At 47.0% G+C, this 19,332-nt stretch overlaps 2 protein-coding genes across 3 annotated transcripts in view; one reads left to right on the top strand and one right to left on the bottom strand.

Annotated features, from left to right (window-relative positions):
• Positions 1–19,332, bottom strand: part of IFT140 (intraflagellar transport 140) — a 133,015-nt gene that overhangs the window by 47,436 nt on the left and 66,247 nt on the right. The window lies entirely within an intron of this gene.
• Positions 1–19,332, top strand: part of TMEM204 (transmembrane protein 204) — a 59,739-nt gene that overhangs the window by 17,551 nt on the left and 22,856 nt on the right. The window contains exon 2 of the mRNA XM_060260943.1: positions 7,378–7,533. Within this exon, the coding sequence (XP_060116926.1) occupies positions 7,378–7,533 (156 nt within the window). The remainder of the gene's footprint in view (positions 1–7,377; positions 7,534–19,332) is intronic.

Below are 19,332 nucleotides of genomic sequence, written 5' to 3'. Positions count from 1 at the left end.
GAGAACACGGCAGGATAGGAATAAATGTGCTAATGATCGACTGTTTTAAAAGCTATCTCCTATACACACCTATAGAAATTGTGATGAGGGAATTAGAGTGGAGCTATTGAACTCATTTTTTATGAGGGGCGGATCTGACATGAGACGTTGTTGGGCCAGGCCATGTGGAACATAAAATGTAACATCAGGTAGTGGAGATAAATGCTTTAAAAAGGACACAGACAAACACAATTAAAGATTTTTTAAAACAAAACTTAAAACATGCTTAAAAGATTAGCACACTTGTAATATTTTATTTATATTTACCAGTCTCTGTTAACTAACATCTCTTGCTCTGAATTACTGCATCAAAATCTGTAGACAATGTCTGTGTTGTAGAAGTCTTGAGTATGCAGTTCAGGTGTTGTTCAGGCATGTGTCTGTAAATTGCAAACCTACTTCTGATTTATTGACATTCTTTACAGAAATCTAACGATCAATGCTTTGAGCCTAAAACTCAGAGGAAAACATGAACTGGCTGGGTATTGTGAGCTTTTGTACATAAGTTGCTTTAGGTGCTGGTTAGCCAACGGAGAAAATAGTGGCTTTGCTCTGTAGCTCCTGCGTGACTGAGCAAGCCTTGCAAAGCATGCTGTGACACAGAAGCGACCAATAGAGGGAGAAGGAAGCAGATGACAGTGAATTGCTCAAGGACCTGATAAGAGCCCTTCCAGGGGCCTGATCCGGCCTTTGGGCTGCACATTTGACACCCCTGAATTAGAGGATGTGACTGAAATCTTAAGGAAAACTTCCTTAAAAGTTTCAAACCAGGGACTCACCGGATTGCCCATCCAGATGGGAAACAGATTAAGCTATAAAAGCAAGAGACAAAGCAGATTTTTTAAAAATGCCAAAACAAGAGAGTGGGCCCCATCCAACACCTCACTTAGTTTAACAACCCTGGACAACAGACTGAGAAGTTCACAATTACCAGAAAACACCACCTACAACTGTGTGATTAAAAAAAGGCCCCCAGAAAGAAAAATGATAGGGTTTGCAATATTAATCAGGAGACAGACTGATTCTGGGCCTGTGGATGTTAGAAAGGTTACAGCAAAGCCAAAAATAAATCAGAAACAGGCTGAATAGCCAGCTCTTAATTTAGCAGCATTATATAAACACAAAAGACGTAGAAAAAGGAGGGGAAATTTCCAAGTTTGCAACAGGTATGCACTGGCTATGGTAACCAACATGTAAAGACAACAGTCCTCTTTCCAGTGCAGTCAGCTCAGAAGATAGACATCTTCATAACACTGAGGAACTCATCACTCCCTGGTTGACAGCTAAATGCAAACCAAAGCAATGTTGTACTCGGCTCTGGCAAAGACTGCTCATGAGCACATTTCACAGCTTCACAAGCTAGAGCTCCCTCCTCCCTGACTCACGGTTGCCCACTTCTAGTCATATGCCAAAGATCTACAAACTTCAGTGCTTTCCATTTTTGCTGCTTTTGCATTTTAAAAACAGTTTTCTCTTGGTGGCTTTTAACCAGCTAAACCTTCTAAAGTTAAACCTAGGAGACTTAACTCTAACTGTGCCATCCAATTACATCCTGCTAAGCGTGCTGAAGTCAGAGGGCTTTAAAGGGCAGAACTCTGCGTGGGATGAAAATCTGTGCTTTTTGGAGCGCTGCACAAAAGCCAAGCTCCAACATTGCTAGTACAATACATTTCATGCTAGCCAATGAGTCTAAAATCATCACTCGTTTGTAAAGTTTTTTATGGATCATCTAAAGGACACTGTAGTCAGCCCACTGCATTTGAGTATTTTCTTCTATCCTTTGTCAGACCCAATTTGTGGCAATTTTTTAAACTTAAAATGCCACTGCAGCAGTAGCTTATCCTTGGGGACAAAGTACTATTGAGGCTACTGTCCCTTTAAAATTCCATATTTTCTTTCACATTTCAGTGTAATACTTTACCTCCTCTTTTCCCCATGCAGTTCTCTCAGCTAGTTTTTGGGGGGCATTCAGGAATCAATAAATCAATCAATACAGTTTTCAGAGATCACCAGAGTCCTGACTTGGATAGCCCAGGCAAGCCCGATCAATTCTAGCAAGTGCTTGGATGGGAGACCTCCTTGGAATACCAGCAGTTAGGTGGGCAGGAGCAAGCTCTATTCAGTCACACCTCTGAAGGCCCCCAGTAGGGGTCAGTCACCAGAGGTCATCATGACTTCCAGGTGCAGACACACACACACACACACACACACACAAAATACAAAAATACCAAAAAAGGGAGAAATCACCAGAGTGTTACAGCCAGGTTTTCAGGACAATGTCATGTCACACATTGCCAGACATCGTTTCTACCCATTGCCCTGCCCAGAAAGCTCCCAGGAATGCCAACCAGCAGCCTGATATCCCTAAAGGTAAAGGCAGTCCCCTGTGCAAGCACCAGTCGTTTTCGACTCTGGGGTGACGTTGCTCTCACAACGTTTTCACGGCAGACTCTTTATGTGGTGGTTTGCCATAGTCTTCCCCAGTCGTCTACACTCCCCCCCCCCCCCGCAACCTCAGAAGGATGGAAGGCTGAGTCAACCTCGAGCCGGCTACCTGAACCAGCTTCTGCTGGGATCGAACTCAGGTCGTGAGCAGAGGGCTCCGACTGCAGTACTGTAGCTTTACCACTCTGCACCGCGGGGCTCTATTCTGCTATTCCTAAACAATCATAAATTATTACTAGGGTTGCCAGATCTGACTCAAGAAATATCTGGGGACCTTGAGGAGTGGGGTGGAGCCAGGGGACTTTGGAGGTGGAGCCAGGAGCAAGGTTGTGACAAGTATGATTGAACTCCAAAGGGAGTTCTGGTCATCATATTTAAGGAACCATGCACTTTTTAAATGCCTTTCCTCCATTTGGAAATACTGGAGGATAGGGGCACCTTCTTTGGGGGCTCATAGAATTGGATCCCCTGGTCCAATCTTTTTGAAACTTGTGGGGGGGAGTGTTTTGAGGAGAGGCACCGGATGCTATGCTGAAAATCTGGTGTCTCTAACTCAAAAAACAGCCCCCCCAAACCCCAGATACCATGGATTGATTCTCTATTACACCCTATGGGAACCGGTCTCCATAGGATACAATGGAGTGCCCAGCAAACACTCACAAAGTAAAAAACAAAATCATAAAACCACCAAACAAGCCATCAATTGCCACTCACCAGCTTAATATTTCTTAGAATGGATAGAAGCAGACCATAAAAACAGTTTTTTAGAAGACAGAAATCTTCAGTTAAAGTCCTGGGTAAAAAAAGAAATATCTGGGCCTTCTGCTCAAAGGAAATAAAGTAGGTGCCAAGCAAGCTTTAGGGCAAGGGCATTCCAGACATGAGGGGCCACTCTTGAGAAAGCCCTATCTGTGGTCACTACCCAGCTCACAACTGTGGGTGGGAGAACAGACAGCAGGGGCTTGGGAAGAGGCCTTTCATTTTGCCAGGACTGGACAAGATAGGAGCAAAGCGGGTGCCCTGAGCTCAAGCTATACTGAAGCTCTCCCCTTGCACTAAAACAAACATTTATTCCTGAGGGCCAAAAGACAAGGAACAGAGAGAAAATAAATCTTCACTGAAAGAGGCGGAAAAAGAAAAGGTCCCCTGTGCAAGTACCAGTCATTTCCAGCTCTGGGGTGACATTGCTTTCACAATGTTTTCACGGCAGACTTTTTACGGGGTAGTTTGCCACTGCCTTTCCCAGCCATCTACGCTTTCCCCCGCAGCAAGCTGGGGACTCATTTTACCAACCTCGGAAGGATGGAAGCTTGAGTCAACCTCAAGCCGACAACCTGAAAACCCAGTTTCCACCGAGGATCAAACTCAGGTCGTGAGCAGAGCTTAGGACTGCAGTACTGCAGCTTTAACACTCTGCGCCACGGGGCTCTTAAGTCGCTGAAGGAGACTTACTTCTAAATGGGCATGTGGTGGAATCTCATGTGTAGTGACGGGGAATTTAGGGCAGTATTACGTGTTGTGTTAACCTTGCAAGTGAATGCAGAAAAGGCACCCTTCAGCAGTGTAAAAAGGCTGGGGGGGGGGGGGAACCCACCCTCAGCAGTCCCATTTGGATGGCAAGAAATGGCTGCTTGTGAACAGCAGGATGATAGGATGTTGTGCTGGCACAGCGACACTTACGAAGCCTAGAGGGAAAGGAAGGAAAAGGATTTAAAAAAACAGGAAATCCACCAGGTTAAAACAGGGAAATAAAGAAAAACACAGAACTTTTCAGTGAACGCGATCTAGCGTAACAGTATACCAATCAAACAGCCATCCTGCCTTGTATACATTTTGCATAAAGGGTCAGGCTGCACTATGAACATTTAGAAGTCAGTTATAATGGACAAATACTGTTATATAGACAAATGCACTATGTTAAAAAATATCGACATATTGCAAGTTTAAGGCATAAAACAGCACCACTCTAATGTATTCCATACGACAATGTGTACTGTAACACTGCCGCTGCTCTTTAAGCAATACACTGTTGTTGTAGTTCTTGTTAATTAAATCTACGGATTGCCTAATCCCTGCTACTGCAGGACTCTGGGCGATTTACACCATTATTAAAACAATCACAGTAAAACATACTTAAAATACATTTCAGAAACATTTGAACATTAAAAACTGATGGTGAGTAATAATTTTCTCCTAACTGCAGACTGCCGGCTACTTCGTGGGCAGTGGGGGAGCGAGGATGAAGCAAACAGACACGGATCATGAGACAGGGATCAGCAAACAGAAGATGTTCATTGTCTGCCTGAGTTTTCAGCAGACTTGGTCTTATTTTAATCATTAGATCAAGGGTGTCAAACTCATTTATTATGAGGATCTGACATAAATGAGACCTCGTCGGACCAGGCCATGTGTGTACCTATTTAAGATTAGGAAGCAGAGATATAAACACAAACACAATTGAAGATTTTTTTTTTAAACATAACTTAAAATGTGCTTAAAACATTAGCACTCATTGGTACTAAATGTGTTTTCTTTGTATCTCTCCCATGGGATCCAGGGAACTGGGCAAAGGAAGCTCTGGCTCTTTCCTTTCCCCAGGGGACTAGGATTGGGAGGAGCCTCAGCCAATAGAAGGAAGAGAGGCTTGGCTCAGTAGCTCTGCTGTGCAACTGAGAGCCTAGCAAAGCAAGCTCTGCCTCCCTCCCCCTTCCTCCCCAAAGGAGGAGCCTCAGCCAATGGAGAAAATAGAGGCTTTGCTCTGTAGCTCCTGTGCAATTGATCAAGCCTTGCAAAGCAAGTTGTTATGCAGAAGGAAGCAAGAGAGAGGGAGAAAGAAGCAGACGACTGCCAGTTGCTCGGGGCCTGATAGGAGCTCTGTGGGGGCCTGATTTGGCCCCCGGACTGCATGTTTGACACCCCTGCATTAGATGTTTATACTCCACTTTTCTTCCAGTGGGACCCAAACTGGGTTACATCATTCTCTTCATCTCTCTTTTACCTATTAGTTTCCTCATCTAGATTTTTACCTTCATTACAGCCCCGTGGAAGTAGATTAGGCTGAGAGAGAGAGTGACCGGCCCAGTCACCAAGCGAGCAGCTTTCATGCAAAGTGGAGATTTGAACCCGAGTCCTCCAGATCCCAGTCCTACACCCATCAAGTGGAAAATCTTTTTGTAGGGAGAGATTCCGCACGGAATCGACTGTAAAGCCCTCTATCAAGCAATGAAAGAACATCAATAATAAGAACATACATGAAGCACCCACGGCTAAAATTCAAACTAGCCATCGCATGCCACAGAATCATGGGTGATCTGAGGGGGATGAATCTTCTGTCTCTGCTGTCGTCTGATCGTTACTTTCTGAAAACAGACCGAACTTTTCACTTCCTTGTGCAGGGGTGGTGGACTTGTTAGGATTACCTGTCCTCGAAGACTATGGTTGCCAATTCACAGGTGGGGGCAAGGGATCCCCTGGTTTGGAAGCCCTCCCCCTGCTTCGGAGTTAACAGAAAGCCGGGGAGGGGGGAGGAAGAGGAAACTGTCTGCTGGGCACTCCATTATTCCCGATGGAGACCGATTCCCATAGGGTATAATCGTGAATTGATCTGCAAGTATCTGGGGCTCTGGGAGGGGGGCTGTTTTTTGAGGTAGACGCACCACACTTTCAGCATAGCATCTGGTGCCTCTCTTCAAAACACCCTCCAAGTTTCAAAAGGATTGGACCAGGGGGTCCAATTCTATGAGCCCCCAAAGAAGGTGTCCCTATTCTTCATTATTTCCAATGGAGGGAAGGCATTTAAAAGGAGTGTGGTCCCACTAAATGTGATGGCCAGAACTCCCTTTGGGGTTCAATTATGCTTGTCACAACCTTGCTCCTGGCTCCATCCTCAAAGTCTCCTGGCTCCACACCCAAAGTCCCCAGATATTTCTTGAATTGGACTTCGAGTCCACCACTGGATTTCATGCAACTCAGAAGGATTTTGAGAACAACACTAGCGACTTTGTTGAGGCTCTTGTAGCTGCATGGAATGATGGACCAGCAAGGGTCATAGTGTCATTCATCAACATCCTGTCCCCCCTCTCTCGTAAGCACCCAGCTCCATAGTTTATGAAGGAGCTTGAGGACATGTGATAGATCAGTAAATCCCCAGAGTGCCACTGGCAGAAGACTTGGGATGAAATTGACATAGCATGCTGCAGAGCTCATTTGCAGGCCTAAGGAGAGGCCGTGAAGCTTTTTCTCCACCATCGTTGCATCAACTGAATCTCATCCAGCTCAGTTCTTCAGGGTGCTTCATAACAAACCTAAGCCTTAGCTGTGACCAGTGTTTCCTCTAAGCTGAGTTAGCATGAGCTAGCTCACAGATTTTTAACCTCCAGCTCACACCTTTTTGTATTAGCTCAGGAAAAATGGCCCCAGAGCAAACCAATTTATGCAGCAGCTCACAGCTTTAATGCCAGTAGCTCACAAAGTAGAATTTTTGCTCACAAGACTCTGCAGCTTAGAGGGAACATTGGCTGTGACCTTACCGTAGCTGAGCTTGGTGGTTGTTTTACTGAAATTTAGCAATGCAAAGTTGTTCACTGTTGCATTTCTCCTGGACACGCTAACTTGCTTTGTTGGGTACACACACACGCACACCACCTTCCTACATAACCTGTTAGGGGTAAAAAGCTTAGACAACAGAGGGCAAGAATCTTCAAAGGAAGAAGACAGGAGGACTTGTCGTGGATGAAAAACCACGGCCACATTTTTCATGGCCATGGAATTTATAAAAATCAAAAACTTTGCAGGATTTTTCTTCAAGGGCTGGCCATTTCTGTATGCTTCTCTGCTCCTCTGCCTTTGCACAAATGTGATGCCCCTTCACTTTTTGCCCCCCCCCCCTTGCAGTGCAGTTTGACATGATGCGGGCCTGTAACATGATCGCCACAGTCGCTCTGACAGCCGGTCAGCTCCTCTTCATGCTGGGCCTGGTGGAACTGCCCATCGTCTCCCAGGATACCCAGTGGTGGGAGGAAGCCATCGCTGCTGTGTTCCAGCTTGCCAGTGAGTAATTCTTTTGCTAAATGAAAAACAAGGGGCTTCCATCTAGAACTAGAAATGCAATGTGCTCTCTTACAAGTCTACTCTGCTCTGGTAAGACCTTACCTGGAGTATTGTGTTCAGTTTGGTTCATCACATTTTAAGAAGGACATAGAGAAGCTGGTCCAGAGGAGGGCGACAAAGATGGTGGGGGGTCTGGAGACCAAGTCCTATGAAGAAAGGTTGAAGGAGCTGGGCATGTTTAGCCTGAAGAGGAGGCGGCTGAGAGGTGATATGATCACCATCTTCAAGTACTTGAAGGGCTATCATATAGAGGATGGTGTGGAATTGTTTTCTGTGGCCCCAGAAGGTAGGACTAGAACCAACAGGTCGAAATTAAATAAAAAGAGTTTCCGGCTCAACATTAGGAAGAACTTCCTGACCATTAGAGCGGTTCCTCAGTGGAACAGGCTTCTTCGGGAGGTTGTGGGCTCTCCTTCCTTGGAGGTTTTTAAACAGAGGCTAGATGGCCATCTGACAGCAATGAGGATCCTGTGAATTTAGGGGGAGGTGTCTGAGTTTTCTGCATTATGCAGTGGGTTGGACTAGATGACTCTGGAGGTCCCTTTCAACTCTATGATTCTATGAAAAGCCTCCATCTTAACCCAGGCAACCAGGGACAAAAAGAGACATGATGCGGGAAACCTGTGATCAGGATGTTCCAATTATTTTAAAAATAAAAGCCAATAGCAATTTCTAGAAGGTTCATTTGGAGGGGAGGGATATTTAAGCCCTTCCGTGCAACACATACTAGTTCCCTGATGGAAGAGAAAATGGGCTGAGGAGGTCAGACGCTGCCAGAGGAGATGGATCTGATGCAGAACAGGATGCTGAAGAGCCCATGCCTCTTTGCAAAGGGTTGTGCAGTCTCCCTTTGTTTAATTACTGTGTTCCGCTTTTGAAACCTGTTCCGTTTTTCACCACCTTCTCCTGGCTGCCCGTATGAGGACCAAAGGGACAGTTTTGTCTGATAATGTTGCAATTGGAAATGGGTGTGGAAAGAGCTTGCAAAAGATTCCTCTTAGAACTTATAGCCTATAGTTTCAGTAAGTAAGTAGAGTTGCCAGCCTCCAGGCGGGACCTGGAAAACTCCTGCTTTTACAACTGATCTCCAGCTGACAGAGACCAGCTCCTCTGGAGATAATGGCTGCTCTGAAGGGCGGACCCTGCTGAGGCTCCTCCCATTCCCAAACCCTGTCCTCTCTCAGATCCACCCCCAAAGTCTCCAGGTATTTTCCAACCCAGACCTGGCAGCCCTTATATAAGGAAGTAATTTTCCAGTCACTTATCCCCTTCCCCAGTCACCCAGCTTTGTATTTACAGCAGCACAAGCATCTCCATTTTCTTGCCTGAAAATGAAAATCAAATGCAATGGCAGATGCTCAGCTTCAAGTGCAGATTTTAAAAAAAAAAAACGAAAACAATTTGGATGTGCCCTTGGATGGCTTTGCTACAAGCTGCATGATCTATCTGCAGGCCACTTTCAGGCAATGCGCCTTCAAGGTGAAGCAGCAGTGAAGGAACTCCACATGAGGGAAAAGATGGCAAGACATAGAATCATGGCACAACTAGAAGCCAACTGGGGGAAAGCTCAGTGCAGAATCTATGCAGAGATGGAGCAGCAGCAATGAACTCAAATACAGTTGCCAGTCCCCAGCTGGGGGCAGGGAATCCCCTGGTTTGGAGGCCTTCCCCCACCACTTCAGGGCTATCAGAAAGCAGGGGGGGGGCAGTAGCTTCTGGGCACTCCATTATACCCTATGGAGATATCCCCATAGGGTATAATGGAGAATCGATCGTTGAGTATCTGGGGCTCAGGGGGGTGGTGGCTGTTTTTTTGAGAGAGAGGCAACAGATTTTCAGCATAGCTGCTGGTGCCTCTCCTTAAAAATACAGGTTTCAAAAAGATTGGACCAAGGAGTCCAATTCTATAAGCCCCAGAAGAAGGTACCCCCCATCCTCCATTACTTCCAGTGGAGGGAAAGCATTTAAAAGGCTCACTTCAGAGTTCCCTGTCCCCCAGAGCCGCCTGGTAAGTCCCCTGCCCGCTTGTCAGTTTCACCTGGCAACCCTGAGTGACAGCCAAATGCACTTTCAACCATTATCTTAAGCAAAGATGCTTAAGATACTCTTATGATAGGGATGCTTAAGATACTCTTATGATAGGATAATCTTCTCTAGGTCCCCTGAAGTTAATAGTCTTCAAAGGCTGTAACTCTGTTAAGCAAAACCTCTTTAGGCAAAAGATGAGATACTGAATGTGCTATTTGCCAATCTTTTTCCCCCTTCTTAACATTTACTTGATTTACAGTCCACCTTTGTCACTGAGGCTCCAGGCAAATTATGCTATTTGAACATATGAAGCTGCCTTCTACTGAATCAGACCTTCAGTCCAGCAAAGTCAGTATTGTCTACTCAGACTGGCAGCGTCTCTCCAGGTTTTTCACACTTACTTGCCTGGACCCGTTTTAGATGCTGGGGATTGAATTGAACCTGGGACCTTCTGCTTACCAAGCAGATGCTCTACCACTGAGCCACCGTCCCGCCCCTAAAAATAGTGCAATAAGGACAGGATGAACAAGCAGGACAAGAAATCTGGAATTATCCAAGCTAATGGAAACACTCAAAATAAAGATGATTTAAAGGGACAATGTAAAGAGTGGAAGCACAGACAGCATTAGGATTATTAGAAAAGGCTTTTCACACACAGGAAGAAGAGGTAAAAACTTTGGCAGAGGTCCCGTGGAGATTTACAATACATTAAGAAGAACTAATTTAAAGGTTCACGGTCTGAAAGAGGGAGTGTCTGAAAAATAATCTCATTGATTTATTTATAGGTTTGATTAAGATCAGACTTTCAGGAAGAAATAAAAATAGATACTGCCTTTTGAATTAAAAAAAGAAAGGTTCTCAAAAGAGACATCAACCAACGGATGTAACAGTTCAGTGCTCTGAGGTCAGGATAGGAGAGCAGTTTTCAGAAATGTTTTGTGACTAACTAACCCGCCTTTTGGTTAAGAACTGTTAAGTCTTTCCTTTTTAAAACCATTCTGTTAGACATGCCCAATATCTGTACCTAAGATTCTATCTCAAGAGGGTATACGGTATCAGTGGGGCTTTCCATTCAAATTAATGAATAGTGAATAGCATGGTCTCTCTCTTGCGATCTTGTTGACCACCCTTGTCAATAGTGGCAGAGGTGGGAACAGATATAGGAACCGACCTTCCCACGGGAACAGCAGAGATTCTCCCAACGACTCTGGATCCGAGCCCCCTCTAGAGCAGAACAGAGGACACTTCCAGTTCTCGGCTGTGGCGAAGACGTCCACCTGAGGATACCCCCAGAGCTGAAACACGGGTTGAAGGAAGCGCCACTGTATCTCCCACTCTTGCAGGGAAGTCGCACCCCTGCTGAGGGAGTCTGCTTGACTCTCTGACGGGTGACCAGATCGACACTGATGACCTAGGCTGGACTTCCTCCACCACCACGCCGTGTCTTTCATGCGGGACGGACATCGATGCCAAGGGACACCGCCTAGAATGCTGGGAAATCCTCGACATATGGGATGCCTTGGATTGCTGGTCCCAGTCTGCAAACTCCCGAGGGGGGTACCACTGGCACGGCGGGTATGGATAGACGTAGGGAGGCCACTGGCGCTGCTCTCACGGTGGAAGCGGTGGGAAGCGGCGAGCTATGGTGGTTGGTTCCAGCTCTCTTTGACCTCTTGCCTGATCCTGATCCACTCCATCAGTGTCGACACCTCCACCTCTGAGTCAGAGTTGCTTTCACTGTGACGCCTCGACCTCGAAGAATGGGAGCGCTGAGTGAGGTCGATCTCTTGCTCCGATGCCGATAGACGCAACTGCTGCAAAGCACTGCCTCTCGACACCGAAGGGCTACGATGTGGGGATGCCAAGATCTTCCTCGGTGGAGCGGTCGACATCGATGTCGAAGCGTCATGAGAAGGGGAAGGAGTGCGGGATGATCTCTTCTTCCGCTTCTCCTTAGATTTCACCTTCTTCAGTGCGGATGATTGGGTCCCGGAGTCATCCCGATGCTTCTTAGCTGGGGTGTCCACTGACCCTTCAGAAGGTCGCTTTGTGGAACGCCCGCGCTCGACTGGCATCTTGGTCCTGATCGGCGATTTATCGGCCGATGTGAACGTCGGGGCCGCAGCCTCTCCCATCGGTACCGGCGGGCCCAATGCCATCTTTTGAGGAGAAAGTGCCGACTCAACCAACGCAGCCGAAAGCCTCACCGCTCGATTCTTGCGAGTTTGTTTGGAAAAACTCTGGCAGCGCGAGCAAGAATCCATACAATGTCCCTCGCCCAAACAAAGGAGACAGAGGGAATGGCCGTTGGGGGGGGGGAATCTTCTTCCCACAGGAGCGGCACCTCTTAAAAAAACCCCCAACGTCTTTCCATAGAAGCCAAGGAAAAAACCCACCCAGGAAAGTCTCTGAGGGGAAAAACGGGGGAAAACTGGGCCCCGAAGGGCAAGTCCAACAAATTTTTTTAATTTTTTTTACAGCACTAACTATTTAACAACTAACTAACTACACTAAGAAAATAACAAACGGTCTATATACAACAAGAAAGGCAATCCTAAGATTACTTTACTGACCGGGGACACAAAAGGAGATCCTCTCAGCGCAGCGGTCAGAAAGGAACTGGCGGGATCCCTGTGCTGGCGCCGGTGAGCATGCGCATTAGGATGCCTGCACATGCCCGTTGGTGCCGAGCATGAAAAAATCCCCGGCTTTTTAGGTACTGATTCAGGGAATTACGCAGGCGCTCTATCCCATGAGTGTGAAGCACAGAGACCATGAAGAAGATATTAGAAAAAAATGCCTAAGGGTGTGTATGGAGGGCTTGCCTCCTGGCCCTCTTCCGTCCTCTTGCCCACCGCCAACGGAAGACACCCCTCCAACCTTCATCCTGTTTGCCGACAGTTCCAGCGCCGGAAGGATTTCCAGCCTCTGGTGGGGAAACCCTCGGATGCCACCTGGCGAGGACCCACTGACAAGGACCCCACCCTGCAGGTCTCGCGGTAGGTGGTGGCGGTAAGTGAGGGTGAGGTGCAGGACTCCTGGAGGGCACAAAGATGGCCCCGAATTGAGAAGAGGGGAAGGGTTTGGTATAGGGTCCCCGAGGCTCCCAAGGAGGGGTCCAAGAAGATGCAGCTCCTTATCCCCCAAACTTACCGGGCCAAAATTCTGAAGGCCGCCCACAATCTTCTGTGGGCTGGACATCAGGGGCCATGAAAAACCCTCTCCAAAGTATTGGCCCGGTTCTTTTGGCCCTCTGTTCACAGGGATCTCCAGTAGTTCTGCCGCTCATGCCCACTATGCCAAACGGTCACAGCACGAACAACCCTCTGCATCCGTTGCCCATACAGCGGTACCCTTTTCAACGAGTGGCCATGGATTTCATAGGGCTCCTCGATTGCACGCCTCGAGGTCATCAGTATGTACTCGTGGTGGTGGACTATGCCACTCGCTATCCGGAGGCAGTTCCCTTGCGGTCCCTGAAGACCCCACTGGTGTCTAGGGTGCTCCTCCACATCTTTGCCCATTTTGAGCTGCCAGAAGAAATTCTTACCGATCAGGGCGCCACGTTCCAATTCCGCCTAATGCGCGAGTTGTGTCGCACCTTGGGCATTAAACAGATCTTCAACTCACTCTACCACCCCCAAACCGACGGGCTGATCGAACGGTTCAACCAGACCCTCAAGGTGGGCCTCCGCGACCTTGCCCACGACCGCCCTCACAACTGGGATCTGTTTCTGGACCCTTTGCTGTTCGCCCTCAGAGAGGCCCCACAGGCCTCCATGGGTTTCAGCCCGTTTGAGCAGCTCTTCAGGCATCAACCGCGTGGACTGCTCGACTTAGTCGAGGGCCAGTGGAGGTGAACAGAGGAAGTCCCCAGTCGTACCCCTACCAAGCACATCCAACTCCTCCAGGGACGCTTATGTGCCGCCCATGAGGAAGCATGACATAACCTGGCGTGGGCAGAAGAGGAACACCGCCAGTATTATAATCGAGGGGTCCGCCAGAGGGAGTTACAAGCAGGAGACCGAGTATTGATGCACCGACAGGCTGCCCCCAGAAAGGGCTCGGGCACCTGAGAGGGACCCTTCTCAGTCCACCACCAAGTCAGACCGGTCACCTATGAAGTCCAGTGCAGACAGAGAGCCCAGGATCTCCACCTGCTACATATCAATCATTTGAAGCGTCGGTACCCCCGAAAAGGGCCCTGGTGTGGCCTCGGCTGCCAGCCGGAAGAGTTGCCATCGCCAGTGTTCCCCTGGGTCCCGGCGGCCCCAACAGAGGAACCCAATACAACAACCAGCTGTCAAAAGGACAGCAACAAGCCCTACAGGAAGCAGTGGTCCATATCGCGGGGGTCTTCTCCCGCATGCCCGGAGTTACCCCGCTCGCTGAGCACTGCATCCACACAAAACCCCATCAAGTGGCCAGAGCTGTATGGAGGCCAATACCTCGGAAGCGACAGGAACAGGTGAAGCAGGAGGTCCAGGATATGTTAGCCATGGGAATTATCGAACCGTCCAAAAGTGCCTGGTGAAGCCCCATAGTGCTGGTGCCCAAGCCAGACGGCTCCACCCGTTTTTGCGTCGACTACCGCAAGGTGAACAGAGTCTCACAGTTCGATGCATACCCGATGCTACGCATGGATCATTTTCTCAACCTCCGTGGGGCAGCCTGATACCTCTCCGCCCTGGATTTAACGAAGGGATACTGGCAAATCCCGGTAAACACGGAGGACCACAAGAAAACGGCCTTTGCAACCCCCTTGGGATTATATCAGCTCCGTCGTATGCCCTTCGGGCTCCACGGGGCAGCAGCTACCTTTCAGCGTCTGGTGGACTCCACCTTAGCCAGATGCCATGGATTCGCAGCAGCCTATATTGATGACATCATCATCTTCAGCGCCTCATGGGAGGAACAACTACAGCACGTACAGGCCGTCCTGCGGGCGCTGGCCCAGGCTGGACTCAAGGTAAAACCCCAGAAAAGCAAGTTAGCATATTGTGAGTTAAAGTACCTTGGGTTCCTCATGGGAAATAGACATGTGAAACCCTGGCCCCTGAAAGTGGTCTAGATACGCGACACACCGTTACCCCGCACGAAGAAACACCTCAGGCACGTTCTCGGCCTTATCGGCTACTACAGGCGGTTTATGCCTCACTTCGCCTCACAGGCATCCCCACTCACCGATGCCCTTAAGAAGATGCAGCCCAACCAAATTGTGTGGTCGCCAACGCGTAGGGCCAACTTTGAGGACTTAGCCTGCGCTCTAACGGACGCCATGGCCTTATACAACCCCAACTTCGCAGTGCCCTTCCTGGTGCACACAGATGCCTTGGAGTCGGGACTCGGTGCCATGCTCTCGCAAGAACAAGATGGGGTAGAACACCCCATTCTCTTCCTTAGCTGGAAGCTGCACCCCCCCGAACTAAAGTACTCCACTGTAGAAAAGGAAGCCCTTGCAGTCAAGTGGGCTGTGGGGGCCCTCAAGTTCTACCTGGCCAACAACCCCTTCACCTCAGTCACTGATCATGCCCCCTTGCAGTGGCTCAGTAGGATGAAAGACCACAATGATAGAGTCTCCCGCTGGTACCTGTCCCTTCTTCCCTTCAGGTTCCACATCCAGTACTGGAAGGGTCATCTCCACGCCAACATAGACTTCATGTCCCGATTCTACGAGGACAGCCCAGATACCAGGGAAGACCGAAGAGAGGAGGTGTGTCTGGAGCGCTTTCCTCCCAGCCCGCCTCCATCCTCTTGCCTGCCGCCACCGCCAACGGGGGAACCGTTGGGAGACGTCCCTCCGACCTCCGCCATGTTTGCCGACGGTTCCAGCACCAGAAGGGTCTCCAGCCTCCGGCAGGGAAACCCTCGGACGCCACCTGGCAATGCGGCCACCGGCAAGGACCAACTTCACTCAGCTGGGCTCAATAAAAGGGGGGGAAACAAGCTAGGAGGGGGCAGATACCGGGAGGGACAGGATTTAAAGGGAGCCAGGGATACACACCGGGAAGGAAGAGCTCGGTGTTGTCGTTTTGGCTGGTTCAGAGAGAAATAAAGGGGCGAATGACAAAAGCATGAGCGGTCCGAGGTGTCTAGGTGACGTTAACCTACCCCTCCACTCAGTCTGAGGTGTGTCTGGTCCCTGGTTTAATCCATCCTGCAGCAGCTGCCCAGCCCCTCATAGGGTCCAACAGGGGAAGAACCTGACAGGTTCTCAAACTGAAAATGATTAAAAAGAGCTAGATGTATTGAGAGACAAATTACTAGATAGAGTTAAATTACTAGATACTGCACACAGAGCAGCCAGATCCTTTTAAAAAAGAAACAAATTACGTCTGATTTTGGCAACAGACGAGGTGAACAACTGGCCCAGTTATTAGCAAATATACCAACAGGAATGCAGGAGAAATTCTTAGTACAGAAGAATCAATTACTGAAGAATTTTTAAAAATTCTAAGTTATACTTGATCCTTTTAAAAACAAAGCTGAAGATTATTTCAAGGATGATTAATTGTCAAAAGAATAATAAAGTTGGGGAAACTGTCTTGCCCTAATGGACTGACTAATGAACCTTATATTACTTTTGAAGAACTCGTTTTGTATTTACTAGGTTATACATATTTTTCTGTCCCTACTGGGAAATTTGCTCAAAATAGGACAGATGCTAATGTTACATTAATACAGGCCTTGGATTCAGTGGGAGCTCACATGAGTGCAGCTCCTGAACCTTTCTGTGAGTTCCTTCTCCTCCTTCTGAGAGTTCCACCTGCTTGTCCATTGAAAAGTAGGTGCAGCTGCATAACAATTCCTGGATGAGCTCCACCACCTATTTTTCTACAAAATGACCCCTGCATTAATACATGTTATTATATTACATTAATACATTAAAACTTGGGGAGGATGATTCTAAACCCTCATCTTACAGAACTGTTTCATTGAGTATAGACTATAAAATATTAACATCTATATTACCTAAACATATAAGATCAGTTCTGAAATATATTAGAACAGATCAGACAGACTTTTTACCAGGTCATCAAATAGCCCACATATTAAAAGGTCGACTAATATGATGAACTTGGTAAAACCAGAACATATCTCAGCAATATTTAATTTTGTAGAAGCCAAAAAGAGGCATTTGATTGACTTAACTGGATCTTTTTGAAGAAAATACTTAAACAATGCCCTGGATTTTTGTAGATGGATAAATCTCAGATTTCTTTCTTAGGCTGTATATCAGCACAGTTTGATCTCCCTTGAGCATGCGTGTCTTGTTTCTCCATTACTGTATCCACTACTTTGGCTAAAAATTTCTGGGCAGACATTTGTGGTGGAACTGTGCTATGGTTTTTAACTTTTGCACTTTAGTTCATAATAAAATTATAATAGGATATACCTTCAAATGGACTCTTCGGCTGTATCTGCTTAAATTGATCCTGAAGGATATATGTCAGAAACATGTGGTTTTTGTTAACCAATTATGGCTAGAATGGTGCTAGGCTAGCTCAAGTTTGGAAGCAGAAAACACCAAGGGTTATTTATTTATTTATTGCACTTGTACCCTGCCCTCCCCAAATGGGCTCAGGGTGGCTAACAACAGTCACAATTCGATGACATTCACATTGTAACAATAAAACATTAAAATATTAAAAGAGTTTAAATACAGTTCAGATGACGTTCTGTCTTTGAATTAATTTGCGATATTGTGGAATAGATAGTACACCCCCATAGACGTTACAAGTACCTCCATTTAGTTATTAAAGGCCTGCCTGAACAGATATGTCTTACAGGCCCTGTGGAATTGTGATAAATTCCACAGGGCCTTAGTCTCTTCAGGGAGGGCACTCCAGAGGGCAGGTGCAGCCATGGAAAAAGCTCTTGCCCTTGTAGTGATCAAACAGGCATCCTTTAGCCCAGGGATCTTTAACAGATTGAACGAGCTTGATTGTAGTGCTCTCTGGGGCTCATGTGGGGAAAGGCGGTACTGAAGGTAGACAGGTCCCAAGCCGTATAGGTCTTTAAAGGTACTTTGAACCGGCTCAGAACACTACAGGCAACCAGTGCAGCGCCTCCAGTGCAGGTTGGATGTGCACCTGTAAAGGCGGCTCCAATACCAACCTGCCCGCAGCATTCTGCACCAGTTGCAGCTTCCAGGTCTGAGTCAAGGGTAGCCCCATGTAGAGGGCATTACAGTAGTCTATTCTCAAGGTGACCGTTGCATGAATTACTGTAGCCAAGCCACTGCGTTCCAGGTACAGAGCCAACTGTCTTATCTGCCTAAGATGATAGAATGCAGATCTGGCAGTGGCTGCCACCTGGGCCTCCATAGTTAATGAAGGCTCCAGGAGAACCCCTAAACCCTTGACCTTCGAAGCTGGCACTAAAGGCGCCCTATCGAAGGTTGGTAAAGGGATCTCTCTTCCCAGGCTGCCTCGGCTTAGGTACAGAACCTCCGTCTTTGCTGGATTCAATTTCAGTCAACTTTGTCTGAGTCATTATGGTTTGCAATGATAATGAGTAAGATCAGGAGTGGCCATATTGCAGCTCGGGAGCCACATGTGGCTCTATCACACATATTGTGGGGCTCTCAAAGCCCCCACTGCCCCATCAGCCAGCTTGGAGAAGGCATTTCTCTCTTTAAATCACTTCTCCAAGGCAAGTCAACTGGTGGCTTGGAGAATGCATTTAAAGTTAAAGCTGCTTTCTTTCCACCTCCACCTCTCTACATCTCCCCATTTATCTTCCTTCTTCCCTTCCTTCCTGCCTGCTCTCAAACATCTGATAATCATGTTTTGTGGCTCTCAAACATCTATCGTTTATTCATTGTGGCTCTTATGTTAAGCAAGTTTGGTCACCCTGGAGTAAGATTATGACATATAAATGAATTGGTCTAATAAAGCCTGGTCAAGTAAGAAAAATGTGTACAAGTTTCATTAATTACCTTTTACTAATTACCAGAACTGACAACATCCCAACTCTAAAAATGAAAGAGGAAACGTTATAATAAGGGTAAGATGATAAATGTACACCACAGTAACTGTAATGGGAATTATGTCTCTCTCTCTCTCTCACGTAACTTTGGTGACTTTTTACTTATAGTCTTCTTGTCTCACTGAGTAACTTTAATAAGGTCTCTCTCTATAGGATCATTTTCTTATTAGATTATTGGCTATTTAATAAAGCAAAAAATACTTTGTGCAGAGATTTAAATACTAAAATCCTAAAGAATAAGCAAAAAAATAAAACAGAAAGCTAGAATCACAAAACTAGTAAACATGCTATGAAAACCACTTAAAATTTTCACAGACATTAAAACAATAACCCGGTTTTCTTTATAAAATGCCCCCCTGAACAATTCTGCTGCACACTTTCCACCGTGAACTTGTCAGGTGACATCAGGCAAACCCCTCTTCCCCAATCACCCATCTATATCATAGGCATTACTGATGTTACTTATACGGCTTTTGTGGGATTCGATCTGCTTAGAGCACAAACAGATGCTACAGTTTAGGATTCTTATAAAAATGAGCGGGCGACAAAGCAAGCTTCTTTAGGTAGATGCAGCATCTTCTTGGAAGGCGGGATGACCATCTGATGAGACCATTGTGTTCTCAAGGATTCGGCCAGTATGTGTTCATGGGCAAGGCTGGAATTTGACCAGATAATTATCAAGCTCCCTTCCAGACATCTAACGCAGCAATTTGGTTTTAT

The sequence above is a fragment of the Heteronotia binoei genome, chromosome 20 (assembly GCF_032191835.1).
Source record: "Heteronotia binoei isolate CCM8104 ecotype False Entrance Well chromosome 20, APGP_CSIRO_Hbin_v1, whole genome shotgun sequence".
Taxonomy (NCBI): Eukaryota; Metazoa; Chordata; class Lepidosauria; order Squamata; family Gekkonidae; genus Heteronotia; species Heteronotia binoei.
Note: the sequence above shows the minus strand (reverse complement) of the source record. Positions and strands in the feature narration are given on the sequence as shown.